The following is a 25,887-nucleotide window of genomic DNA, read 5'->3' as shown; positions in this document are numbered from 1 at the left end:
ATCAGGAGGGAATCCAGAGGGGAATTTCTCAGAGACCAATAGGATTTTCAGCTTGTTTATTGCTAATAGGTGGCATTTTTAACTTCTCCCTTTGTCAGGAGCCACAGGAAAGGCTGAGGAGCTGAAGGAACCTGGTTTTGGAACAGCTGCTGGGCTGAAGGGTGTCCCAATGGCACTGTGGACAGGGATGCTCAGCCATGGGGCAGAGAGGTAAGAGGAGGATGAAGTCACATCAAACTCCAGAAGACCTTCTAGGACAGATGGATCCACATTTTCCGTCTGCCTTCCACGAGCAGCAGGTCCGTGGGAGATGGACGGCCCTGGGCACGCACGGCTCTCTTGGCTTTGCACAAGACACTGACCTTTGGTCTGTATCCCATCTGAAGTAAGTGTTATTTTATAGTCACAGCTACCTCCCGTGACCAGAAATTCATCTGGGAAGCAATGAAATGTGCATTAATTACGTATTGAAGAGCAGTAAATGTGTTACTCTCTCCCACAGACTCGCAGTGCAAGAAGCTTCATTCATCATAAAATTTTAATGGGATCACAGGCTGAGGAATTGCATTTTGCCTCCGTGGCTGAGCAGTGACTTCAGGCAGCTGCAGGTGCCCCACCTGGCTGACCTTAAAAGCCATGAGGAAGGGTAGCACTGCAGCATCTCCCAGTCCTTTCTGCCATCTCTAGGTAAGGCTTCTGGTGTGTTCCTGGATTTTGCTGCCTTGGAGCCACGACAGGAGCATAAACACAGGGAGAAGAGCAAAGCAGGGAGCAATGGAGGTGCAGAGAGGGACAGGCTGAGCACTGCTGGAAGCACTCAGTGGCACAAACACCTGAAATGAGCTCACCAGTATCAACTGCAAAAAAACCACCTACTAAGTCCTGCTTTGTTTGACCTCTGTCCCCACGATAATAATGGCAGAGCAGCAGAAAGCTCTCTAATGTGCTTGCAGTGTAATAGAGTAACCCCACTAGGAATAAAATCACCAGCAATTCCTGTGCCAGGTATTATGCTGATTTATCAAATTGCAGTTGAAAGTCAAGAAGAGTTGAGGAGACAGTGATAAAACATCAGATCTCAACTCTGACTCTAAATTACCCTTCTGGCCAGCACAGTATTTCATCCAGAGGAATTGTTATTCCTCTCTTCCCCTTCAGAAATCATCATTCAAACAGATAGCTTTGCACTCCTCGTGTTCTGGAGGCAGCACTTTGCCTGCACCGTGTGAGGAGCTGCCAAGGGGATGCTGAGTTTTTGGGGCTCCCACTGCACAGACCTCCCGCTGCAGGGTGGAGCACATGGAATGGAAGCAAACTGACTGTGCTTCATCCCTGCGAGACATGGGCTCTTTTTTGGGCTCTGCAGTCAGCAGAAAGATGGCAAAGGTGCCTCATGTCATGTTTGCTTGGTGAGCAGAGCCTTTCCACCCCCTGGGGACAGTGGTGGGCAGAGGGCAGGTGAAGCACAGCTGGTCCTGCTGAGGAGGTTCGCATCCCAACCCTGGCACCATGCAGCAAGGAGCCCGCCTGGAGTACTGGGCACAGCTCTGGTGCCTGCAACGTAAGGAGGGTGTGAAACTGTTGGAGCAAGTCCAGAGGAGGCCACAGAGTTGCTGAGGGCACTGGAGCACCTCCCTTTGGAGACAGGCTGAGAAATTTGAGGCTGTTCAACCTGGAGAAGAGAAGGTTGTGTGGAGACCTCCCAGCACCTTCCCAGTGTGTGAAGGGGCTGCAGGGAAGCAGGAGAGCGACTCTTCCTCGGGAGCTGTGGGGACAGGATGAGGGGGGATGGGATCAAACTGAAAGAGGGGAAATTAATTTAGATTATATGTTGGGGAGAAATTCTTCCCTGTGCCCAGAGAAGCTGTGGCTGCCCCTGGACCCCTGGAGGTGTCAAGGCCAGGTTGGACAGGGCTTGGAGCAACCTGGGATAGTGGAAGGTGTCGCTGCCCATGGCAGGAGGTGAAAGAAGATGGGCTTTAAGGTCCCTTCAACCCAAACCATTCTGTGATTCTATGATCCCATGCTTGCATCCGTGGGCTGGGCCATGCCACAGTGGCAGTGTGGGCATTATGGTGGCCACCACCTCAGTGCAGCACAGGTGTGTCTGGGAAGAGGAGCTGGGGGTGCTGTGCAGCCCGTGCTGGGTCTGACATCCAACCTCTGCCTGGCACTGCCCGGCCTGGGGGTCCTGGTGCCGTGTCTGGGATCTGTGCCCAGAGCCAAGTCCCAGGGTTACAACTCATTTCCTTCACCATGGACTAACTCCACCTCTGGACTCCAGGACCTTTGGGAGCACGGACACTTGCCAAGGTTCAAGTCTGCTCTTGGCAGGGATCAGGACCTCACCAAGGCTGGCACAAGGCCCCTCCTCCCAGCACGTGCTGCAGTTGTCAGCGACTAGGGATTTGTCAAATGAAGTCCTTTCCTTTGATCCTTCTTGCGTATAGCTCTCAATATTGCTTGTCAGGGCTGTTTTCCCTTCCATTCCATCATCTCAATACTGATAACACAGATGTAACAGAGACAAAGTGTCCTCCCTGTGCTGCTGGGGCATTCATGGCCCTGTGCCATGGGCACAGCTCAGGGTGGTGCCCCAGGGGAATCCACAGACCCTTTCCACACCCCCTGGCTGTGTGGGAGGCTGTGTCCTGATGGGGCAGTGCGAGGCTGGTGGGTACTCCCCACTCTGTGGGAGCCAGGCACGGCTGTGCAGAGGCACCCACCTGGGGCTGTGCTCGAAGGGTTAACACCACTGAGATGCTGCTGCTGAGGTTTGTTACACCCCCTATGACATCCTGCAGCGCTGCTAATTATGTGTTCATAAACCAAAGTCAATTAGCCAGGGCCCTCCCTGCTGCTGCCTCTTAACATCCCTCTCCATCATTAGCCTGAAGTCTGGGAATGCTTGCCTTGGTCCTGCCCCTTGCCCTGCCAGCCCCCAGCCCCAAAGCTGTTCCAGAGCCTTTTGAGGATCCAGCTGGTGCTCTTTGACTAAAATTGGGAGCTCCACAGCTCTTCCTGCTCCGGAACACCACCTCTGCCTTTGCAACTGCTCAGGCAGGTGGAGAGGAGGTGGAGGGGAGCCAATGCCCTTCTTCAAATTTGGGAAAAATTACCACAACAAGGAAAGCAATAAATTCTTCCCTATGTTCCAAAGCAAGGGATTTACTTTGTAGGGAGAGAGATTTAGGTTATCTGCCTGGAATTTAGAGGTTTTTAAAGGGAGGTTAGGCACAAAGACAGGGTTTAGGTAGAGCTGACCTTGCTGTGAGGCTTCTTGAGTCCCGGCTACTGAATTTTCCACTACTGTTAATAACAGACCAAGGGTTCAGAGCAGGGGGAAGCTCCCCCAGCCACACCATCCCTGCCTGGCCCAGAGCCCCAGGTCCTGACCCTGAGGGCTGGGGTTGAACCCTTTTGTTGAACTGGATGCATCCTTTCACCACTTGAAGAGGTTGATAAAGATGGAGAACAGCAAAGGCAGATAGTGACAGGACAGGGGGAATGGATTTAAACCGAAAGAGGTTTAAATTTAGGTTGGATATTGGGAAGAAATCCTTCCCTGTGAGGGTGGGGAGGCTGTGGCACAGGGTGCCCAGAGAAGCTGTGGCTGCCCCTGGATCCCTGGCAGTGTCCAAGGCCAGGTTGGACGGGGCTTGGAGCAGCCTGGGACAGTGGAAGGTGTCCCTGCCCATGGCAGAGGGTGAAAGGAGATGAGCTCCAAGGTCCCTTCAACCCAAACCATCCTGTGAATCTGTGAGCCACTGTGATGGTGGATGGGAGGCTCAACTCCCAGTCGCTTCCCTGGAGCAATTCCAGGTCCATGACAATTAGCCAACAGCTGGAATACCATTTAAGCACAGCTGCCACCATGCAAATTTAGAGATTAGTAGGGATTAAAGTGGTTTGGAAAGCCTCACAATTTCTCATTAATGCTCCAGGCTCTCTAATAGCCAACTGCCCTTCATTCCTGAGATGGTTCCACATCCCAAAGGCTGGAAATGGGTCACTGTTCCCCCCGTGGTGCCCCACAGCAGCCACCAGCCCTTTGAGAGAAGCAGAGGCAGCAGGGCAGCCCTGCAGAAATGTAGGCAGGTGACCAAAAATCTGTTAAAAATGTGGTTATTGCTTTGCACAGTTCCTCCTAAATTGGCAAGGTCACCTTTCAGTGGCTCTCTGCACTGCTGTCCCACAAACCTGCTCAGTGGAGGCCCCCAAATCCACTGTCACAGTGACCCAAAGGTGACACAGCTGGCGCTGCCCGCTGGGGTGCAGGGGAATGGACATCATGGGTGACACCTTCCTTCAGAGAAGGACCAACCACAAGGACCTGGTGTCACCAAAACTCCCAGTCTTGATCCTGTCCAGACCTTCTCCCAGGGCTGGAAACCTCCTTGCTGCGATTTCAGAGTCTCAAGGCCACTTACCTGCCACACACACAAAGAATTCACATCCCAGCAGCTCTCCCTGGAGTGAATCCTATCTCCTCGCCGTGATAACTCAAGGAAGGTTTTCATAAAGTTCCATTTCCCCCCCCTCCCTTATTTTAATCACGGCATATTTAGGAGAAATCTGGCTCTGATATTGCGGAGTGGGAAGAGGCTGGGGCAGGTGAGAATGTGATGGGACAGGAGGGAGGGATGGAAAGCTGAGGAGGACAAGGCAGGGGCCACTTCGAGGGTGTCCCCCAGAATAAGGAGAGACTGCTGCAGCTCTACTTTTCATACGTTTTATTATAAAGAAAGGTAAGATAAGCATTGTGAACCGAATGTGCCAGGTGCTGCCAAAGCAGCGCCCTCAAACAAAATAAAAAATAAAAAAAACCCCCAAAAATGCACCTTATGAGAAACTGTAATTATGCTCTCTAATTTTTCATAAATAGACAAAAATCATTGTCAGCAATTTTTTAAATAGATGGACATATGGCCGGAAAAAAATAATAATGCCATACAACATGGATATAAATTGTCCATTTCTTGCTGTACAAATAATAGAAACAAGTTTGGCAGGCTTTTTTTGTTGGTTTTTTATACACATCTCCCTTCTATGTATAACTAAAAAATGTGCTACAATTAATATAAAATGCTTTTACTATAAAGTAAACTACTAATTTCTTTCACAAAAAAATCTTAAAGATGTCTTTAGCACAGCTCTAAAACACTTAGTAAACTACTTACAACTATCCAACAAATTATATTTTCATGATCTCTTTCACATTTGTCCTCTCGTAGTTTGCCTTCTGCTCTCTCCCCCACCTACCTAGCAATAGTTTTTATTTATTTTTGTAATTTTTTTTCGCCAGACCGTCCAAGGCCTTTGCATGTACAATATTCACACAAACTTCACATTTTCTTGCACAAAGTTTAGTGCTGTTAGCAAGTCAAAAGAGTACATCCTCCTACTGAGCTGGCCTAATGCTGCAGGACACCAGACCTGGGTTTATGCTGCATCTAAAAGCAGTTCACTAGGAAAATAGTCTGTAGCTAAGCTGATGGCAAGCAGAAAAACGGTGTCCTTAGTTTAATTTCATTATTTTTTTTTGCCGGTTTTGCACTTATTTAGGTTTTTTTTTCTTTTTTCTTTTTTTTTAAATTTGAATTTTCTCTGTTTATTTTTTTGTTCTTTGCGATTTACGAGGTGGGGTTTTTTTTGGGGGGGGGGGGGCTTCCACGGAAAGTAGACTTTTAAAAAAATTTTTATTTAGAGTTCAAAAATAAGAGGGAAAAAAAGAAGAAAACTGCTCTTAGAGCCTGGAAACGAAGCCAGCGCCGAGGTGCAGTGGCAGCTGTCCCGCCCGTCCGACCTGCTCGTGCCTCCCCACGTGGGCTGTAGGATAGACCCTCTCAAGTGTCCTTCATCTGAGCCTCCTCCCAAAGGGATGCTGAGCCTTAGGTGAGGTAGAGTGCCTTGTCCCTTGGCAGCATGCTGTAAGAGAAAGCAGAGAGAGACGGGCGTGAGATGGGCGGGGAAGGGGCTGGGGAGGAGCTGGCACAGGGTCTGTGCCCACGCCGTGGCTTTTGGGGTGTTGCTGGTTTGGTTTTTCCCTGTTTTTTTCTTTTCTAGGTTCTCTGTACATGTATGTTTGTAGCCTGTTGTATTAGTGGCTGGTTTTCCCAGGAGTTTTCCATGCCCTTTCCCCTAGGCAGAAAGACAAAATGTATTCCATTTCCTATCTTAGTCCTCCCTGGCTACCAAGGCAGAGAAACAGCTCTTCAGACACATTTTCATCACCAAAGTACAGTCCCATGCCAGGGGTGGGGGGAAGATTTAGAAGGGCCTTAACTCGAGGGGGAATTGCATCATCACTTGTGCTCCTAATTGGTGCTTTTGTGTCAATTATGCTAATTTACCAAACCTACAAAAACTGTGTGCACCATAACTGCCCCCGGAGGCCTCCAATAAAAATCCACCTTTATACCACCTCCCACACAAGTATTATTTCAAAAGTGTGTGTTGTTTCATTTCTAGGTTGAATAAGGCATCAAGGGGGGGCTGCACACAGGGGGACCAGGCAGAGGCTCGGCAGGATCATTTAGGTTGGAAAAGCCCTCCAAGATCAAGTGCAACCGTTCTCCCAGCACTGCTAAACCACGTCCCCAGGTGTCATATCCACGTGGCTTTTAAAGCCCCCCAGGGATGGTGGCCTTGCCACGGCCCTGGGCAGCTCTTCCAATGCTTGAACACTCTTTCCCTGCAGAATTTTTTTCCAAATACCCAATCTAAACCTCCCCTGGTGCAACATGAGGCTGTTTCCTCTTGTCCTGCCCCTTGTTACCTGGAAGAAAAGACCGACCCCCACCTGGCTACACCCTCTTTCAAGGGGTAGCCCTGACCTAACCCTAGTCCTAGGGGGTAACCCTAACTCTAACCCTAAATTTCAGGCATGTTGTTGTAGAGAGTGAGAAGGTCCCCCTAAGAGTAAGAGTTGGGTGCAATTTTATTTCTTCCTCAATTTCATTAACTGTAAGAGCTACAGCATCAGTTTCTTCTTGGCTTAATTGCTGCTCTTGCTGAGGTTACAGGGCAGGGTCAGCTCTGGGTGTCCCTGCAGATCCCACCTGGATAATGCTGGAATGCTCTGCCTGGCATCAGCCCCGGGGCCACCATCCCCTGCTTCAGCACACCTGAGGCTGAGCCATGGAGGTTTAGGGAGCTGCTTTTGGATAAAGTGTGCTCGTTCGGACACTACACAAGGAGAACCCAAAGAGGGAGCCCAGATGCTCTTTTTCTCAGGACACAGTAGGGAGGGAAGTGGCTGAAATCCCTCTCCCCTGGCTGATGATCTGTGGAGGTTTTGCTCTGAAACCCAGGGTTCAGTGGGGTTTATCACCTGCACAGACATGATGGGAACATCACTGGCTCCATAAAGACCTTGGCCTTAAAATGTGGTGGAGAACGTTAAAAGGCTTGGGAGGTTCTGGTGTGGGTGTGTTTGTGAGTGGAATCACGGGGAAGGGGCAGACAGCAAGGCAGGGCTGTTGTTGATGCAGCTGGCTTCTGATAGAGTCCAGACCCTGCCCTTTGCTAATCTCCACATTCTATAATCTGCATTTAAAATGCAGAGTCTTTGCTCCTGCACTCAGAGAAGATTTAATGCCACTGAGTGGCAGCGAGGTATTCCAGTCCTAAAACTTCATTAATTTTACACAACACACTACAGAGCATTTCCCAGTTCATTATGAAGTATTACCATAAATAATTGAATCCAAACTAAGTGCAGTTGTGATGGGTTATTTTTGCCTTTTTATAGTGTTTGCTCATTTAGCTCCTGATTTGGAAAATTCCCTCCCCTTCTGAGAGGATCACTTCATTGTTGGAAAGAATTAGGGAGGTTGTAAATGTCTGGATCTAGTGGCTGTACATGGTTTTTTGTGACTGGACAAGGTGTAATGAACAGTGTCCTATCTTTTAGCCTAAAGGAGAGTGGGAAGAGGGGAGAAAAGTGGCTAAAGGATGGCAGCCAAAAAGAACCTAATCCGTGCCTTGCAAATGAGAGGATGTGGAAAGATGAATCCAGTTCAGTGTCATCCCAAAAATACCTAAATGTGAGGGGACAAAGGTAAATCATAGAATGTTTTAGGATGGAAAGGACACAACCCCAGAAGAAGGTGTGGAGAGAGTTGTAATCACAAAACAAGGCAGAAAAAACAAGGGAGGTGCTTTGAGGAGTTAAGATTTAATTAAGGATTAAGGAAGACTTGCACGTGATTGTAAACCAAGCTGCACCTCTGGTAGAGGTGAGGGAGCTCCCTTGGAGAAAATCACTGTGAAACAGAGGAATCCAGTGCCTGGGAAAGAGCAAGTGCCAGGATCAGGCTGTCAGGTGAGGGAGACAGGGGACTGGGAAAGGAGTTTGTGATGTGGTGGCAAAAAAAGCATTGAAATTGTGTGCTGCAGTCGCTTGTGGGAAGTGATAGTCAAACACCAAGCAGGAGCTGAGAAATGCTCCCCATGTCTTTGCTCACAATCTAGGACAACTTGGGCTTCAGCCCAGAAAGAGCCAGGAAAATTGGATAGAAGTCAGTAAGCAAAAAGTCATCAAGAATAGGGAGAGCAGGAGCTAAGAAACATTTAAAACTTTCTCTCCAGAATGGCTGAGTTATGAATTAAGGAGTGTCTGCTCACAGGATCCCAGAATTTGCAGGGCATGAGGGAAGAAGTGTCTTTTGATGGCAGTTTAACTAGCAAGGATAGGCTGGGAAACAAAAATCCCTACAGCAGTTCCCTTATTAGATAAAGGACAGAGAGAAAGACAACCTTGTCAGGTTTTCAGAAGTTATCTGGATGACAAACACAAAAGAAAACGAGGCTTGGGAGGTTTTACCCCAGCTAACCCAGTGCCAACAGATGTTGGAAGCTAAAGAAATATCAAGGTTAGACGTGAAATAAAAATCATAACCCAACAGGGCCTTCTGTGTGCTGGGGAGGTTGGGACGATCCTCTCTTCCAGGAATCTGGGACTCTACAGCTGAATTACATCTCATCAAGGAATAATCTCTTCTCTTTCCAGCCAGATTTTGCTCCTCACAGTGCTGCTTTAATTGCAGTTAAGCTGAATGCACTTCTGAGGTTGAAATGGGCCATTACATGATCCAGAGACTTCCCAAACTGACCTAGGCCAGCACTGACGAACCAAACCCAGTGAGACATTCCTTCATCACTGCTGTGCTCAAGCTCTGCTGATGGGTGGACCCACCCAGCTCATGGCAAGGTGCTGTGGAGGAGCCCAAGGACAACTTTGAACATCACTTGGAAATTAGTACGAAGTGCATTGGAGAAAGCAGCAGAGTCAGGAAGATCATGGAATCACAGAGTGGGTTGGGTGGGAATGGACCTTAAAGCTCATCTCGTTCTCATGGGCACCTTCCACTGTCCCAGGCTGCTCCAAGCCCCATTCAACCTGGCCTTGGACACTGCCAGGGATCCAGGGGCAGCCACAGCTTCTCTGGGCACCCTGTGCCAGGGCCTCCACACCCTCATGGGGAGGAATTCCTTCCCAATCTCCCATCTAACCCTGCCCCCTGGCAGTGGGAAGCCATTCCCCCCTGTCCCATCGTTCCTCGCCCTGGATGAGGAGATCCAGATCATCTCTTTTCTTGGCTTGTGAGCAACCTTGAGACCCAGGGAACTGCAGCCCTGCAGATGTCTGGGAATGCTCCAGGTGATGCAGAGGGGAAACCAAGGCTGCAAATCCCAGGGCAGCAGAAGCAGGAGCTGACGGCACTGCTGGCACACCAGGCTTTGCAACAAATGAGAATAATCCAGCTTTGGGCACTGGCTGCCAGCAGCTCCTGTGTCTTTAGTCACAGGAGATGGGCTCCTTCCTGAGCAGACACTATGATATTTTTCAGTGCACTAAGCACTCTCTGCAGGACTGATCTCTATCCATCTGAGTTCCTTGCTATAATCTACTCTAACAATTATCTGGAAGTCTCTGCATAATGTCTGGTTTTAGAGTGACTTTTTTTTTCCCCAGGAAGCTGCGATAAACCCATGAAATTTGATATTTCTGCTGTGACAAAGGCATGAAATGCATGAGCTTTGATAATGAATTGCATGGGCCCTCTGCTTACAGTGTGGCACTCCAGCCAGATGCCACAGAGCTTGTTTTAGCAACACAGAACTCAATCCTCACTGCTATGGGAACGTTCCACCTGCTTCTGGAGTGCCCTGGGCTTTCTGCATGGGACCCAGGCAGTGGGATTTGCAGAGGGAATCAAATGTTTTCCCAGCTGATCCCTTAAGAAGTGGCGCTTATTTCTAGGGGAGTTCATCCCTGGGATCTGCCCAGCACCTCTGGGAATTGGGATCCATGTGCCACCACCCTCCAAGCACCTTTAGCTTCACCGTGTGAAGTGACTTTTTACAACCAGGTCCTGATCATGTTCCTTCTTTCAGGCTGTCTGCAGAGACTTCAGGAAGGAGCATGCAAAGGTCAGACCTCTCCATGTCAGGCAGACAGCAGGGATATTCTAATGGATCAGCCAGTTATTTATTTCCCTGGAAGAAGTAAATGCCTGCACAGCCTGTGCCCAGCCCAGCAGTTGTAAGTGTTCTGCTGGCACAGACAGGAGCCGTGCTCTGAAAAGCCTGGGAGTGGGTTGCTATCTCTGCTGAAAGCACCATGTTCCAGCACTTGAAGAAAATCAACACTGATGGTATCCAGCCTCCTCCCCAGCCTGCTCCCACAGGGAACCCCGGGAATGTTCCATGGAGCACAACAGAGTCTCTAAGCTATTAGGGCTGAGCCAAGAGCAGTGGGTTAGGCAGAGGTTGGAAGTGGTTTCCACACCCTCCCTGTTCCCCAGCTTTAAGACCTGATGTTCTCATTTTTTGGGGAATTGGAGCAGCATTGAAGGGACCGGCCTGCTGGCACATTCATGCCAGAGCTTGTAGGGCATAAGGGGAAGATCTCTGCAGAGGTCTGTGGGGTTTTCCTGCATGGTGCAGGGGCATGGAGCATCCTGTGGCTCTGGGGAGGACTGAGGATTTGTTGCACTGTCAGGGTGAATGCCCAGGAATGATAAGGGACCTGCTGGTGCAGACAATTATGGGAGGCTGTGGCCTCAGTGAGAAGGGCAATGGCTTTAGGAGCAGAAGGACATTACTTATTACAGAATGGTTTGGGTTGGAAGGGACCTTAAAAACCATCTCAATCCCACCCCCTGCATGGGCAGGGACACCTTCCACTGTCCCAGGCTGCTCCAAGCCCCATCCAACCTGGCTTTGGGCACTGCCAGGGATCCAGGGGCAGCCACAGCTTCTCTGGGCACCCTGTGCCAGGGCCTCCCCACCCTCACAGGGAACAATTTCTTCCTCACATATAATCTAAATTTCTTCTCTTTCGGTTTAAAGGCATTCCCCCTTGTCCTATCACCATCTGCCTTTGAAATTAGTTGTTCTCCAACTTTTTTATAAGACTCTTTAAGTACTGGAAGGCCACATTGAGGCCTGGCCTTATGGACATGGCTGCTTTCAAACCTCCAGGGACTCTGCTGGGGGGACTGCTCCAGAAGGAAATGTGTCTAACCCTTCCATGGAATGGAAATAAATAAAAAAAAGAAAAAAAAAATTAAATCTTCTCATGTCCAGTAAAGAATTTATCCATGATTTTTAAGCTACCTGCTTCCATAGCATCACTTCAATGAGCCTACAGAAATGAGGGAGCCTTGAACTTCCCTGACCACAACTGGCTGCACATTTTAGGGCAGACACTGAGCTGTTGTTCACTGTCCCAGCCCAGATGTGCACTAGCAGTGAGCTATTTTGTCTACTGGCCTGCAGTGGTTGACCCCACACTCCCTGCTGGGGTAGTCGCTGTCCCACTCAGTGCTTCCTGGAGGGTTTGATGCACCAGGCGAACGGGGTCCAACACTGTTCTGAAACTCAGACGAAATATGGGAGAAGTCCTGCGGGGTGCAGAGGAAAAGGAGGGTTACAGGAGCATACAGAGCAGAGAACTGCAGATGTAATAATAGCTCATAATCACATTTACAGGCATTGTCCCCAAAAGCTGTCAGGGCAGAGCACAGAAGGAGCCCCAGGGACAGAGGGGGGATCCAAGCCCAGACCACGGTGTCAATGCACATTTTACGTCCCTCTTCCCTGCTCTTTTTGTCAGGACCTCCCTCCTCAGGGCTGGCAATGGCTGTGGAGGGCACACAGCCACAAAAGCCTTTAGGTTTTTTTGCCGCCTGGCCACCAAAGCCAGTGTCCCACTTGCAGTGCAGCTCAGCTGCTGTGCCGTGCTGGGATACCCATCCCAGTGCTCAGGAACAAGGGACAGACACACGAACAACACTGTTCCCCTGAGCTGCCACCACTGGCTCTTCAGCAAGGACACTGAGGGGCTGCTTTAGCTGAAAGCTGATCAGTTTTCCCCATTTTTTGGGGTGGGTTTAATTACATTTATATCCATTAGGCAATGTATAGAAACCAGATTCGTGGCATTTACCTGACAAAGAACATGCTTTTTTTTCCAAAATATCCAAATTAGGGCAATGTGGGGTGGTTTCTTTTTTTTATTTTTATATTTTATATTTTATTCACAAATTATGTGGAATGAAGTTTCGCAAAATGCTGCCCTCAACAACAGCTCCTACCCCAATGAGTGATCGTGAGGATCCCCTATAATGCTATCACCAAATTACAGAAACCACTTTTCGTTGTGCAGAGCTAAAGCCCAATCCCTGTGCTGGAGAAGTCATAGGATCATTTAGGTTGGAGGAGACCTCCAAGATCATCGAGTGCAGCCATTAACCCAGCACTGCCAAGCCCACCACTAACCCATGTCCCCATGGGCCACATCCACACATTTTCTGAATGCTTCCAGGAATGGTGACTCCACCACTTCTCTGGGCAGCTGTTCCACTGCCTGATCACCCTTCCAACAAAGAAATTTTCCTTAACTTTCAGTCTAAACATTCTCTGGCACAATTCGAGGCCATTTCTTCTTGTGCTGTCCTTGTTCCCTGGGAGCACAGCCCGACCCCCCCGCTCTGCCCCCTCCTGTCAGGGACTTGTGCAGAGCCACAAGGTCCCCCCTGAGCCTCCTTTGCTCCCTTTCCCAGCTCCTGGGGCTCCAGCCCCTTCCCCAGCTCCATTCCCATCTCTGGGAAGACTCCCTTGGGGACAACGCCAACACCCAACAACCCCAAACCCACGAGAGCCCCGAGCACTCACCTGCTGGCCGGGAGGCGAGGCGTTCATGGGGGGCTGTACCTGTAGTGCCATGGGGGGGGACAGGAGGGGCTGCTGAGGGACCTGCTGCATGCTGAGGGGCTGGCTGAGGAGCGAGCTCTGCGGGTGGTGCAAGGACAGCTGCTGGTGGAGCGGGGGGCTGATCTGGAAGGAGGGCGGGGGGGAGGCACTGATGCTGGGCAGCAGGGGCTTGGAGGGCAGGGTCCGGGACAGCCCGGCGTGGGGGTGGCCACGGTAGCTCTGCAGGTCCGACGGGGACAGGAAGGAGCCCAGGCCGGGGTAGGGCGAGGAAGCCTGCGGAGGCATGGGGTACATGGGCTGCTTCGGGGGGATCATCTTGGAAGGGGGGTTGCTCTGGGTGCTTTTCGTCTCCCCCTGGTCGGCGGAGCTCTGTGGGAAAACAGAATGGAGGGTGGTGAGGAAGGGAAAGAGGAAACATGGATATGCATCCTGAGATACCCATCTGTCCAGATGAGCTCCCCGTGGATCCTGCTCCTCTGCCACCTGCCAGCACATGAACTCCCAGTGGGGTGGCCATGGGCTGGGTTCAGCATCCATATCTGGAAAACTAAAGCCCAGGAGCTCAACCGTGCCTTTGGCAGAGCCTGGAGCACCAGGGGAATGTACCAGTGCAGAGGCAAACTGCCCACCAGCAGCTCACTGCTTTGGGTGGGTGACAAATCCCTGCTACTTCCAACTGGGAAATGGGTCTACAAACCCTCTGCTTTCCCCACCCTGTGTGGATCTATAATGCACGGGACAGTGGTGGCCTCATTTTGGCAGGAAGAAGAGAAGGACAAGGGCAAGTTTTCCGGGTTGGACACCGAGGGGTTTGTCCTGTGATGGGCTCTGCAGTGATACTACTGATCCTTTCTCACCCAGCAGTCAGGACCACACTGTGCTGCTTTGGTCAAAACAAAGTTTTGCAGAAGAGTAGCTGGAGAAACTGGGAAGAAAATGAAGCCACAGAACACATGCCTCCATGACTTCCATGCCTTCCATGACTCCTGTCCCACACTGCTGCAAGGCACTTTCAAGGCAAGACCCTCAGAGGCTTCCAGAGGGACTGACAAGAGTTTTAAATCCCCAACAAATCCTTCCCACCCCTTTTTTCTGTCCTTGCTGCTGTTCTGTTGAGAATTTGGGAGCTACCGGTCTGCACAGGGGCTCTGAGCCTTTCCAGCTCACCACCACCACACAGATCCTGCAGATGATGGGTGATTTGGGAGATCACATTAAATCCCAAGGCAGCTGAATGTGATGATTAAGCTCTGAGGATGTGGTGTAGTACCAAGGAGAAGATTTGACTGGAGACCACTCACTACCCATGGGCAGCATTACCCCTGAGCCAGGAAGATTTTGAGCTCCACGAGAGCCACCCCAAATTCACAGGCAGAAAATGCCTGTGTCCCCTCTCTGGAGGTGTGGAGGAAGGCAAGCTGTGAGGTCCCTTGGGATGGGCACCCATGTCCAGAGACTGGGCCCATCACTGCTCCCCAGTGTGGTCTTGAAGCACTGGGAGTCCCTGTATGAGCCTGAAATGCCCTGAAATGTCACTGTTAGGCACTGGAATGGGTTCTCTGGGTTTGGTCTGGCTGTGGTGTGTTAAGCACCCATGTGCTCACATCTCATCAACCCACAGTTATGGGTCTTACTCCATAAAACTCCCTAAAAACTCCTTAAAACTCCCTAAAAATCTGCCCTAGGCTGAGCATGCACAGGAGAAACAACACCTGGGCTCCTGAGCAGGTGGGACAGCCTGAGTGCATGGAGCAGGGTGCAGCAGGATGCTGCTACCAGTGAGCCCAGTACTGGGCGTCACCTTCCCCTGCACCAGTCCCTGAGGTCACCTTGTCCTCCTGACCCCTCTGCTGCACTCACACCCTGAAAGCGGGCAAGGAACAGTGGGGACAGGCAGCAGAGACCCCTTCACCCCACACAGGGGCACTGATGAAACCTCCCCTGCTGCTGAACCCATCCAAAGTGGGGTCTCACTGCAGGGTGCTAAAGGGCAGATGACAGCCCAGCTCCTGCCCTGACCGTGCTGCAGAGCCCCTCTTTCAGCCCCTTGGGAAGGTGTTAATGCCAGTATCAGTTCTGATATCACAATTACACAGCATTTCTGATAAATTTGCTTCTCCCTGGAGGCTCCTGTGAGTTGTAACCCCTCTGTACCTTGGAGACGAGGCTGGCCCGGTATGCAGCCAGGGCTTTCAGGTACTCCTTCTTGGCAGCTTCTGTTTTCCTCTTGTATGCCTGAAAGGAGCAAGGAATGGACAATCATTAATAGAGGGAACAGGGGGCTGCCAGGTTTGGCTGCACCCCAGCTGCTCAGTGGGACCCCCCTTCGGTGGGGCCGTGTGCATGAAAAAATTCTGCTGCAGAGGAATTGACCCCAAACCAAGAAAATGAAGCCCCTGGATTGGACCATGCTGGGAATTTTGGAGGCATCTCTGGTCAGAGCAGTCTGTGTGTTTAGACAGGTATTTAATAAAAGAGACCATCTGTGAACACAGCGAAATCCCTTCCCAACAGGAAGCAGAGTAAAGAGTGATCCAGACTCTTGGAAGAGCAAAACAAAAGCCAAAATCCTCAAATGACAGGACTGTCTTTAAAGTCCCTTCCAACTCAATCCATTCTATGATTCTGTGATGATGACTAGCTTAAAAACAGGTGAAACAGTCAGAATTCCTTAACTACCCATTTGGTTTTTTGGCTTTCCCAATATTAATTCTTTAGAGCTCAAAACTCCAGCTCTACTCTGCAGCCTGGCCAGCCTGGGAACTGCTTTCTCATCTTATAAAAGCTGAGATTTTCACCTCATCTAAAGACTTGATGAGCTGGAGCTTGCAGGGAAGCAGGAAAGTTTGATTCCCTAAGAAAAAAAAAAATACAAGATTTGGAGGAGTGAATTAGGATTTATTCTTCCATCTTTCCCCATTATGAGAGATGCCTCTTGACCATGTCAGTGCTGGCCCCCTTCCTGCCTGGATCCTGGTCCTCCACATGGAGGTGAAGACCTTCAAGAAAATAAAGGTGTGACCCAGCCTGTCCCCAGCAGTGAATCCCTGAAGGGTTACACAGATTAACTGGGTAAGCGAGAGGATTAATTTAAAACAGAATAAAAATTTCAGGATAAAGGCAGAAACTCCCAGGAAAACCACCCACCAACCCTCTTCTCTGCTGGAAACTCAAAGCCTTCCTCAGTGATGCATTGAAAGTTGATTTCAATTAGAACAGATTTGCATGTATTTAATTCTGCTCTACAACCGACAACAGTTTCCAGCAATTGAAACTCTGAAGGCTCATGGGCACATCCTCTCGCCAGGATGATTTAGGTTGGATATTGGGAAAAGTTTCTTCATGGAAAGGGTTGCCCAACCCTGGAATGGGTTGCCCAGGGAAGTGGTGGAGTCACCATTCCTGGAGGCGTTTAAAAGACCTATGGGTGTGGCACTTGGGGACATGGTGGCCTTGGCAGTGCAGGGCAAACAGTTGGACAGGATGATCCTAAAGGTCTTTTCCAACCAAAACAATTCCACAATTTTATGATTTAGCTCATTTCCCCTGCAAATTTCCACGGTCATGGCAGCACCCCAGACTCCCTCCCAACACTGACCTCTGAAGGGAGAGCAACCTTCCAGCAGCTGAACCGAATGTGAATTTAAAATCAGTACAGATAAATTCTATTAAAAATGGATTTAAAGCCTTATTTTCATTGCTAAACCACGGCGAGTCCTGTAATGAAACGTTTTGACTCGACACACTGGAGGTCTCAGACAGCAATTTTCTGAAATGGAGCATTTCCCTAAGTTTGTCTTTGGCTTTATGGTATTCAGGAAATATTATATTTGCTCCATTCAGAACAAAATTGCTTTTCAAAATGTCAGCCTGAAGAAGAGCTTGCCTGTGAAAAGTAACTATTTCTTCAAACTGTATCAGTTCCCTTAATAAAAGCTATTACCTTTCTCTACAATCTCCACATCTTTTATTATAGAATCAAAGACAGTTTGGGTTGGAAGGGACCTTAAAGCTCATCCAGTGCCATCCCCCTGCCACGGGCAGGGACACCTTCCACTGGAGCAGGTTTGTGCCCATCACAGCAGCACAGAATTTATTGTGTTCAGCACCAGAGCTGGTGGATGCTCTTCAGTGTGGTACCTGATGCCCTCCCAGCAATGAAATAAGAATTCCTGTATCTCAGGCCAGTGTTTAAGAGTGGCCACAGCTGGATGCTGATCTATGGAGAACATATTTAATTATTTTTCCTCTATAATGGCAAAATACAAGAGTGGTTTTACCATTTTTCTTTTCCAGGATGGTGGGAAAACAAAATATTCAGAGATATGCCGAGACAAATTTAATTATTAGCAAGACTTGCCTGGAGAAAAACCTGCAATTTCTGGACAGTGAGAGGGCAGGTAAACGAGACTTCCTAAACCTGAATGCAAATAAATTTATAACCAATAAAACCTGTGCCTGTCTTCATCCCCATCACCTGCTTTTCCTGCTAAACCCTTTTTTTATGGCACTCTTCATCTGTCCTGGTCTCTTTTAGAGCACGTGGATCTCCCTCGTACTGGGATGTGCTGCTGGGTGGGGTCTGGTGCAGCAGGACTGGGAAGGGGCAGCCAGGTGGCTCATCCTGCTGAAGGGAGAGGGGATTGCTCCAAGCAGGAGCCTCTGTGCTCCTTGGGCCAGCCCTGGCTCAAGCCTGGCCACGAGCAGGGCAGCCAAGAAGGGTGATGGGGTGAGCTCGGGGATTGTGCTCACTGATGTTTCTCCAGTGAACTGGAAGCTCTGGAAGATTCCTGGTGGATTACCTGGGTTTTAATCATCGAATCCCAGAATGGTTTGGGTTGAAGGGACCATTTGGATCCACCCCTTCCAGGGGCAGGGACACCTTCCACTGTCCCACTTGCTCCAAGCCCTGTCCAGCCTGGCCTTGGACGCTTGCAGGGATGGGGCAGCCTCAGCTGCTCTGGGTATCCTGTGCCATCACCCTCATTGTAAAGAACCATCCCTAAGGGTCTCCTGTTGGGAATTTTGCAGTCCTGCCCTGCACATGGCGGCTTCCTGCACCCACACAGGGCTCCGTGAAGGACACTGAGCTCTCTGTCCCTGGGGAATCACCACGCTGACGTGGGATCCAAACAAAACTCCTCACAAATGCTCTGTGATTTGGCAGCTCTAGCACAGCATTTATAACCTTTAAAATTTTAATTTAAACATTGACAAAACCACGTTACTTTCTAATTAAATCCCATTTTCTCCCAGGGATTTTAATTTTGAAGTAATTTATCAGATTTAAGGATCCTCAAAATATTTTGCATGTTTTTCTTCCTAACCTGCCATGCCCACTGATTTATTTTCCTTATTCATTAGCAGGAGGATTCATTAGTCATTAAGTGAGTGGGTGGGTTGGGGAGGGGGGTGGGGAGGAAGCAAAAATGGTTAGTGATTATGAAAACAAAAAATCAGAGCTGTAAGAAGCATATGTTGGGATCATAATCCTGACACCTCTGTGTCTCAGCAAAGCAGCCAGTAATTGTGCCGTAATGAAATGTTCTTGTTTGATAACCAGTTAATTAGAGAAGACAATTATTGCAAACCCCGCTGACGCCCACGAGCGGCTCCGTGTCGCGCCGGCACTGAGTGACAGCCAGAGCTGTTATCCCTAACCTCTGCATCCCAGCCCTCCTGCTCCAGCAGGAATGCTGCTTCCCAAGCCTGGGGAATGATGGGGAGAACTCAAACTCTCCCCCAAAAAATCAAGGGGCGCACTGACCCCAAGTTGGAAGGTCTCTGCTGCAATCCCAAGTGGAGTTCGGGGTGTTTTGCTTCAAAAAAGAGGTAGAACATCAGGAGAGGAGAGATGGGAAGTGCAGGAAAGGTCTCCAGGAGGAAAGCTGGGAGGGAAGACCAGGAGGAGCCACCACAATGCAGCAAAGGAGGCATGGAGTGATCCTCTGCATGTAGGAAAAGAGGCAAAATCGGCTTAAGTTGTACCAAGGGAAATGTTGGGCAAGCACTGGGAAGCCTTGGGAGCAGTAAGGATAATTAAGCACGGGAAGACATTGCCTGGGGAGATGTGTAATCTCCACCACTGAGGGTTTAGGAACAGATTAGGAACACATCCATCAGGAATGGCTTAAGTAGAGATGATCCTGACTTCAGGCAGTAGTATGGGCTGGTTGACCTCTTAAGTCCCTCCTTGCCCTCCTTTCCATGATTCCATGACTGGGTTTTTTTCTTCTCCCGGATGTGTAAATTTGGCTTTTATTCTGCTTGTAAATCTGCAGGGTTTTTCTTGTAACCATTATGCACTTTCCTGCAAGATATTGAGTCTTGAGATCACCATAGCTGATGGCTTATTCGCGGGATGACTCAAAGCACGTCCTCCCTGCCTCATTCACCCTTCTCTCCACACATCCTCCCCACAGCCATTGGGAAGGCAAATAGGGAACATGGACACGTTATCCCTATTCCTTCCCAGCTCCTCCTCACCTCCTTGCACCCCCCTCTGTATTCCCTTCTCAGGCAAGACTTATTCTGTCCCTGCCACCATTAAAAACAACTAACCCAAGCTACGCTTTCAGAATAAAAGCCGTGGTCTGGAGTGTGAGTCTTGAGGTCAACATCCCTGAGGATACCTACAGGGAAGACCCTGGCTATGGGAAGTATTTGCAGGGTTTCAGGAGAGTTCCTGCTTTATCCTGGTGGAGACACAGTGCTGTGGAGCAATTCCTTTGGAGAATGAACGGAGGAGCCTGTAATGAAGCAGGAATTACCACTGGTTAAAGCATCCTGAGAGATTCCTGCTCTCCACTGCCTCAACTTCATGGGGTGTAAGTCACCCCTCGCTCCATGTGAGGGCACAAGCGTGTTCCCAGGACAATCCACTAAAGATTCCAAAGGGAACAGGAGGGTGACAGATCCAAACCCTAACCTCCAATGAAAAGCACACACCATTCACCTTCCAAACCTCGGATCTTGCTCTCCAAGACAAAAAGTAACACTCGTGGAGAGCACATCTGACCTTTCACATCCTCCCCATTGTTATCCTGCTCTCCACCAGACCTCTCCTGAAGCCTTGTTTGGGATTGGTGCTTTGACTCCTCTCTGGTGCATGGCTTTCCTCGATGCCCAGAAGATGCTGAAACCTCCTTCCAGGCCAGGGCAACTGCTTGGACCCTTCCAGCCCCTCGCTGCCAGGGCTTTGGGGCTGCAGGAGGAAACTTCATCCCATGGTGGCTCTGGCGCTGACAACCTGGTACAAAGCTGGAATTGGGCAGTTTGTAGCACGGCTGTTCCCATGGGATCTCTCCCCTCTGGTGGCTCTTCCACAGAACAACTTTACAGCTGGCCCACGATGCCTCTGTCCCTCTGCAGTCACCTGCAGTGTCCTGTCAGCAGCTGATGTATCAGGTTCAGTGAGCAGATGGATCTGATTAAATGGGTGATCTATCACTTTCTGCTGAGCAGACAATTCTTCTGCTGGGTAGTTTACCCCTGGAGTGTGACTTTATGCCTGGAGCTGTGTTGTTCTCCAGGTTGTGCATTTGTGTGATTGAAAATCCCACTTGCATCTGGCCACGGAGTCACTCAGCATTACTGAGCTGATCCTGGTGAAGCACGAGCAAGAACTCATCTCTGGTACCTTTGTGTCCTCGGGGAGCGCCCAGACTCAAAAACTCAACTGAAAATGCTGGTTTTGCCCAATCTTTGCTCATTTCAGATGGGAAGTCCTGCGTTAGCCAAGGGTTCACTCAGCAGATTGCTCAGGAGCTCCCTGATTCCTCTGCTCTCAGTCCCCAGGGTCTGTGGAAACACCGGCCCAGTGCTTTGGCTTTGTGGCTGGATTTGCTGACGAAAAGAAGCTGGTTCTAGAGACTCCTGCAGCTGCCACCTTGGCATTGATCTCTGTGCTCTCCATCCTTGCCTGGCTCCAATCCAGCCTCCTGTTCACCAAAATACACCAGGGAACAGGGAGGTGCTCAGAGAGGGAAGATTAGAAGTTGGCAGAGGAGAGTGAATCCCACCAGCGACTTCTCCGGGGAGTCTCCAGGCTTGGCACTGCCAGGAAATCCCCCTGAGGGAGGACAGCCACCAGGGCTGGTGTTACCTGCTCTTGAGCAGATCTGGCCCATGGTGGCCCTGTGGAAACAGAGGAGGGGGCTGTGGGTGGCACAGACCGGGACTGGGCTGCCGGCACTCTGTCCGTGCCAGGGGAAAATCCTCCTAGGAAATTAGCAGCGCTTGCTCCAATCTAGTGCTCAAATTCTTCTAATTTCTGTCAAACCAGGCGGCCCTTTGAAACCTTGCTGGGGAACGCTGCTTGAGATGTGCTCACGGAAAAAACTCCCACCGAGGCACCACGGGATTCTGGAGCTGGGACCTGGAGCTGCAGGCAGATTCCTCTGACAGGTACCCCATTGGATGCTAATGGCTGAATTAGCATTTCACTCTGCAGCAAGTCCAAGCTATCTCTACAGGAACAGCTGCTAAACTATTTGCAAAGTTCAAAGAGGATGTATTAATATATATTTTTTTCCCTGAGTCACATTCTTCAGATTCCCATGTAAGCTCCTTAGGAAGGGCCACGCCAGCTGTTGAAGAATGAAGATTACAACGTCCTGCTAACGCAGTGCTGGGGATATTCAAGGTATTGTTATTTACTCCTATGCTACAGCCACACTGGAAGGGGTTAAAATGGGGAGGAAAACGGTGCTTTGCCGAACAGGTGTCCTTGAGCAGTACCCAAGGACACGGAGATTGCTAATCCTGTATTCCACAGCATGATCAAATCACCAGGCAACAGATATAAATAAAAAAAGGCAGGAAATAAGGAAATTTAGATACAAGTGTGTCAGAGGGAAAATGAAGATTCATTGTGAAGAGGCTGAGAAGAGAAGAAGAAGAAGGAACAAAATGACAAAGCCACAAATGATAAACCAGTAAGAACAAAAGAAAGGGGGGAGAAAAAAGCCTCTCTGTGAAATGCGTGTCTGTGACAGCAGCAGCCAAATCAAAGATGCTGCTAGATTATATGGTTTCTTGCATAATATGCATTCTGGTTCCCTCTCTGTGTTTGTCTTTCAGCTGGTGCACAGGGAAAAAAAAACCATATCTGAAATGGGACGTGAGCAACCTTTATTTTCCTTGTTTCATCAGGAGGAGAAAGCAAATTTGCTTTGTGGGAGCAGCAGCACCTGCTCAATGGCAAATAAATAGCTACAGCTTTGATATTACAGTGCATGTAATCATTAGCAGCACAAATGGCAGAGGATTAACCCTCTGTGTGCTGGCCAGGGCTACCTGGCAAAGGGGTGGCATGTCACTGCTTCCAGCAGAAATGCTCCAGGAGGTGTCTGTGGAGCGGGGCTGGGGCTCTGGATGGGGCACAGGACCACCCTTCCCAGCCCAAGGCACTGGCTGGCATGGCTACAAGCCACCAGCACTGGGCTTCCCTCAGCCTTGTGCCACTGGCACAGGGACCACCCCACTTCTGTGCACCCCCTGTGTGCAGGATGGAGCTGGGAAGGGTGGATGGACACGGAGCAGGCACAGCAGGAACGTGTCAGGGGCTGCTCATGTGTGGGGAATCACAAAATGCCCTGGGTTTATGGACCAGCTTCCCTTGGACCCCCTCTCTGGCTGCTCCCTGCCTGCTGCTCTCCTGCAAGGTGGGAACCAAAGCATACCCAGGACTGGGCCCACCCTGGGCCCACTGGAAGGCACAGAATAAAGTGCAAATCTCATCCAAAGCAGAAACTCCAGTACTACAAAGAACTGCTCAGTAACTGTGTGGTGGGGCTGGGGTCTGCACCTCTGGAAATCCAAGTGAGGGACCAGCTCCAGAGCAGATCCTACAGCCTCAAATCCGCCCTCTCTTAAGCCAGGAAGAGGGGAAGTGTTCTTTAACTACAACTTTGGTGATAATTGAGCCAAAGCATCCAGATTTGGCTCCTGCTTGCCTGCTGTGCCATCTCTGTGTTGGCTTTTCCCCAGGCCGTCGTCTGTGCTGCTCTCTGCAGAGAGGACATGAAGCCACTGCTGTCAACAAAGCTAAGAGCTGTGTCCCTGATGAAACACTTCCCTTTTCCAGCCTTTCCACCCCTCCCCAGAGCACAATCCTGCCTGCTGCTGGGCTGACCCACAGTCTGGTGCAGCCACATGGCAGGCTGGACTCCCAGGTGGTGGCAGGATTTTGGCCAGCGATGCCTGGCTGCGCTGCTTGGTCACCATCCCCTCTCCAGATGTGCCAGGAGAGCACTTGGAATGTCTGCTTGCCTTCATTGGGAATGTGTGCACCATATCCTGCAGCCCTGGGCAGGAAACACCTACAGGACAGCCCAGGCACTTGTTTTCACATATTTAAGGCATTTTAAAATTTTCTTTTCCGTTTTCCCTTTCCATTGCATTGCCTCATGAGCCTAAAAAAAGCTTCACCAGGGATGCTGGCAGAGGAAAGCAAACAGGGGCTAAATAAACTCTCCTGCAGCCAGACGCTTCCACAGTGAACGTGCCACATCACACAAACCAGCCATAGGGTCCCAGAGCCAAAGAGAAATTGTGTCCCTCCAGCCAGGGAGGTAACTGCTGTGGGAGAGAAGTATCCAGCTGGAGACAAAGCCAGGAAGTTAATATTTAAGCATTCAGACAAGGAACAAATGACTTAATTAAATCAATTACAGAGGGAGAAATGGAGCCACTTAGAAAGCGTGTGTAAAGAGACGGCGAGGCTGCTGCGAGCTCATAAAAGAGAAGGAGGAGGGAGAGTTAGCAGGGAAGATAAACGGGCTGGTTTAATCCCTGCTGTTAATTAAGAGCTGAGCGTTTGCACTGCGCTGAGTCAGGGTCGAAGCAGCGCTTTCACTCTCTGAGCCACGCTCAGTGCCCAAACTGTGGCAATGTTTGTAACCAGGGGGAGTAAAGGAGGGGCAGACTGAGGTGCTGGGAGGGATGCAGGGAGGAGAAAGAGGTGACATAAAGCTTTTCCACACTCCTGAACCTCCCACACCCTGCACCAACAGCACAAACCCAGCCCCTATCCTGCATCTTCCCAGGGCTGGGGTCACCCTCCTGACCTTGCTCCCCTCTTCAGATGAGGAATTTCTGCCTGCATGATCCTAAAGTAATCCACCCAAAGAGGAGAAAAGGAAGCAGCAAAAGGGCTTTCATCCCTGAAGTTTCTCTGCTCTTACTCCTGACTCAATGTGGGGTAGAAATCAAGGCTATTTCCTACCATAACTTCCAATTAAATGATTTTCCCCCTCCCTGCTGCTCTCTCCCCAGATGAAGCTGCTTCCAGTGCTGGCCATGGACACCCAACTGGAGCTGTGGCCAGGCTCCAGGAGAAGGGCTCCCAGCTAAAGCCTGTTTGCGTCTGGGACACATCACACACCGTGTCAGATCTCACTCTGCCTGATAAAAAGCCATCCTTGCCCCGGGAAGTGTTCCCTGGGGTTCTCTCAACAGGCAAGAAGCAATTATAGGCTTTTGTAACCAACTCAGCAGCAACCAAGCAGGGAAAGCAGGACCTGGAATTCTCCACATGAAGCAGGCGGAAAGTGGCTGACAGCTTTGGGGCAGGAAGGTTTCCTCTGTGAGGCCACTTCAGGCATCTCCTTCTGAAGCTTTTAAAGCCTGAACGTTGGGTTTGAAGGCAGCAATACAGGGAGTTAATAGTGTTTAGCCGGTTGGCTGTCACTCCTTGTAAGTAAATAAGCAAACACAAACCCATCTCGTATCTCAAGCTGTAAACCCCATGTCAGGGAAAGGCCACTGATGGCTGTGCAGAGTATGAGCTTATCAAGGATAATTAGTTGTCATAAAAATTTGCTCTTCCCCACTCAACACCAGCAATTTTGCACAGTGGGCACTTCAGCACTGCTCCTGAAAACAGCCTCTGGTCCAGCACTTCAGCCTGTGGGAGCTCCTGGCCATGCCCTGAACATGCCTGGGGAAGATGCTCTGCACTGTGGACATGCACATTTCCAGAGCTGAAAGACAGAAATGAATAACTCAGTAACTCACTTGCTTTTGTTCTTCTCCCAAACTGTCCCACATTGATGCCACGATTTTCGACACGTCCCCAAAAGTGGCGTTGGGGTTTTGCCCTTTGATGGCTGCTTGTGTGTCTCTGAAAAACAGGGCGTAGGCCGAAACAGGCTTCTGAGGCTCATTGGGGTCCTTCTTTTTCTTCTTCTTTTGGCTTTTGGGCTTTTTGCCCAGGTCTGTTGAGGGTCTTTTCTCTCCAGTAGCCTGTAAAACCAAGAGAGGAACCTTAGCAGTCATCTGGGAGTGGTTTGATACAAGTGCCTGCTACAGCTACTGAGCCAAGGAGATGAGAGGGGGAATGGGAAGTGGAGAGGTCCCAGCATGGAGAGGGGCCAGCAGCCCTGGGGGTCTCTTTGTCCCCCAGGAGCCTCTTGGATCATTGCACAAACTGCTGGTGGATGCCTGAGCCTGCTTTGGTGCCTCCTGGCAGACCAGCTCACAGCTTGGGTTTGCCCCTTTGTTCCTGCTCCAAATCTAGGGCTTTCCACACACTCATCACCCGTCACTCTCCTTCCCCACCCTCCTCCCCAGCTCACTCACTCCTTGATCCACTTCTGGAACCTCTTCAAATGCCTTTCTTCCTAGCTAATTGCTTTAGCAATCCATCAGTTTTCCACAAAC

General features: G+C 50.0%; 1 protein-coding gene across 2 annotated transcripts in view; it reads right to left on the bottom strand.

Annotated features, from left to right (window-relative positions):
• Nucleotides 1-4,718: 4,718 nt before the first annotated feature.
• TOX2 (TOX high mobility group box family member 2) overlaps nt 4,719-25,887 on the bottom strand; it is a 150,381-nt gene continuing 129,212 nt past the window's right edge. For both annotated transcript variants that reach the window (XM_042050697.1, XM_042050708.1), the window contains exons 5-9: nt 25,243-25,470; nt 15,379-15,459; nt 13,186-13,593; nt 11,782-11,912; nt 4,719-5,928 (exon numbers count right to left, since the gene is read on the bottom strand). In XM_042050697.1, the coding sequence (XP_041906631.1) occupies nt 5,892-5,928; nt 11,782-11,912; nt 13,186-13,593; nt 15,379-15,459; nt 25,243-25,470 (885 nt within the window). In that variant the 3' untranslated portion in view covers nt 4,719-5,891. The remainder of the gene's footprint in view (nt 5,929-11,781; nt 11,913-13,185; nt 13,594-15,378; nt 15,460-25,242; nt 25,471-25,887) is intronic.

Source organism: Corvus kubaryi, unplaced genomic scaffold (assembly GCF_017639235.1).
Source record: "Corvus kubaryi isolate FWS band 111438036 unplaced genomic scaffold, C.kubaryi_AGA036_p1.0 134, whole genome shotgun sequence".
Classification (NCBI taxonomy): Eukaryota; Metazoa; Chordata; class Aves; order Passeriformes; family Corvidae; genus Corvus; species Corvus kubaryi.
This window is presented reverse-complemented; position numbering and strand designations above follow the sequence as displayed.